The sequence below is a fragment of the Echinops telfairi genome, unplaced genomic scaffold, assembly GCF_000313985.2.
Source record: "Echinops telfairi isolate 266 unplaced genomic scaffold, ASM31398v2 ScPeMD7_2;HRSCAF=8, whole genome shotgun sequence".
NCBI classification, from domain to species: Eukaryota; Metazoa; Chordata; class Mammalia; order Afrosoricida; family Tenrecidae; genus Echinops; species Echinops telfairi.
In genome coordinates, this window is record NW_022103898.1 from 39,548,433 (window position 1) to 39,550,285 (window position 1,853).

Sequence of the window (1,853 nt, forward strand, 5' to 3'; positions counted from 1 at the left end):
ACTCAATGGCAACAAGGTTTATGGAAATAAATTATTGTTCAACAGGTCTGAAGGCTAAAATTCTGAGCTTAGAGTATTACAAGGGACATGATCTCTTTCAGTTTGCTAGCAGAAGATCCTTCCTTGACTTCTCAGATTCTGGTGGGCCTGTATGTTCTTTGGCTAGCAGCTACTGCTTCCCAAGGTGTTTGCCCCCAGTATCTGTTTCTTCTTCACTTTGATAAGAACATCACTCCTGGCTTCTGTCTCGGGTTTGACCTACAGCCGTCCGGGAGAAGATGGCTGGCCCAGCAGTGACCTGGCTTTCCCAGGTGCGATGCTTCAGTACTTCTGTGATCAGGCCATTTGCCAAGCTGGTGCAGCCACCTGTTCAAATCCATGGTGTTGAAGGTCACTATGCCACTGCCCTTTATTCTGCTGCATCGAAACAAAATAAACTGGAGCAAGTGGAAAAGGAGTTGTTGAGAGTAGCACAACTTCTGAAGGACCCCAAAGTGGCTCTTGCAATTCTGAAACCCCATGTGAAGCGCTCGGTTAAGGTGAAAGGCCTGAGTGACATCACCGCCAAAGAGAGGCTTTCTCCCATCACCGCCAACCCGATCAATTTGCTTGCTGAAAATGGTCACTGGAACAACACCCCGGGAGTCAGTTCGGCCTTTTCGACCATCATGAGTGTCCACCATGGAGAGGTTCCTTGCACAGTCACCACTGCGTCCTCCTTAGACAACACCTCTCTCTCTGAATTGAAAACGGTCCTGAACAGCTTCCTAAGCCAAGGCCAGGTGTTGAAATTGGAGGTGAAGACTGAGCCATCAATCATGGGTGGAATGATTGTCCGCATTGGCGAGAAGTACGTGGATATGTCGGCCAAGTCCAAGATTCAGAAGCTGAGCAGGATTACGCGGGAGACGGTGTGACCGTCTTGATTTTCTGTCAGTGAAAATTCTTCAAAGTTGGAGCATCAATGAAATGCTTCCTGGAGCATCAATAAAATGTTTCCTGAACAGACACACACACAAAAAGAACATCACTCCTCTGGGACTCAACACTCCACCTATTCTAGTATAACCTTACATTAACGAACAACATCTTCAAAACCTCTGTTTCGAAACAAGGCAACTTTCATGGGTACAGAGAGTAGCACTTCAATATATCCTTTTTAGAGGACACAAGTCCATAGCAAAGCCTTCTTATTTTTAATACAGTGCTCTTGGAACAGGGTGGAGCTTGGCCACACCGGCGTGTTGAGGGCAAGAGGCTGCAGCCGCAGTGGACGTATTCCTAATGATCCGGCACCCCGAGACCACCACCTTCACTGACACCAAGGCATTGAGCACTGTGTTCCAGCTGCAGCAGCATCCAGGGCATCCTTAAGTGCACACCGGATGAGCAGAGGCTATATTAGGACGGCCAACTCCTGGAGGACAGCAAGACACTGGGTAAAGGTGGCTTTGCCAGGCAGGCTGCACATCCCCAGACCCCAGCTACAGTGGGGCTGGCCTTCGGGGAAGATGACATATTTGAGGCCCTCCACATCGAGCCATTCTCCAGCCCGCCTGAGCTCCCCAACGTGGTGAAGTCACAGGATTCGGGAAGCAGTGCCAACGACCAGGCTATGCAGTGAGAACCACCTGCCCACTCCCTCTCCTACCCCTGCCCCCAGCCCACTTCTCCCAAATAAAGGGATTTGGGTTTCCAATCTGGCTCCGGCTTCTTTATCACACCCCCTCCCTTTCACTTTGCCCCCCACCCCAAATTCTGAAGCCTCCAAGCCCCAGGGGGTAGGGGCAACCCTCAAATGAGGGCCAGTGGGTCAAAGTTCAGTGGGGTCAATGCATTCCACCAGTTGTTTC

General features: G+C 50.4%; 1 protein-coding gene and 1 pseudogene across 1 annotated transcript; both read left to right on the top strand.

Moving 5' to 3' along the window:
• Positions 1-269: 269 nt before the first annotated feature.
• On the top strand, positions 270-1,008 carry LOC101640972 (ATP synthase subunit O, mitochondrial-like). Its single transcript, XM_045292621.1, has one exon. The coding sequence runs from the start codon at positions 279-281 to the stop codon at positions 915-917; it is 639 nt and encodes a 212-aa protein (XP_045148556.1). The 5' UTR covers positions 270-278; the 3' UTR covers positions 918-1,008.
• Positions 1,009-1,124: 116 nt separating this feature from the next.
• LOC101641283 lies at positions 1,125-1,624 on the top strand (annotated as a pseudogene).
• The last annotated feature ends 229 nt before the right edge of the window (positions 1,625-1,853 follow it).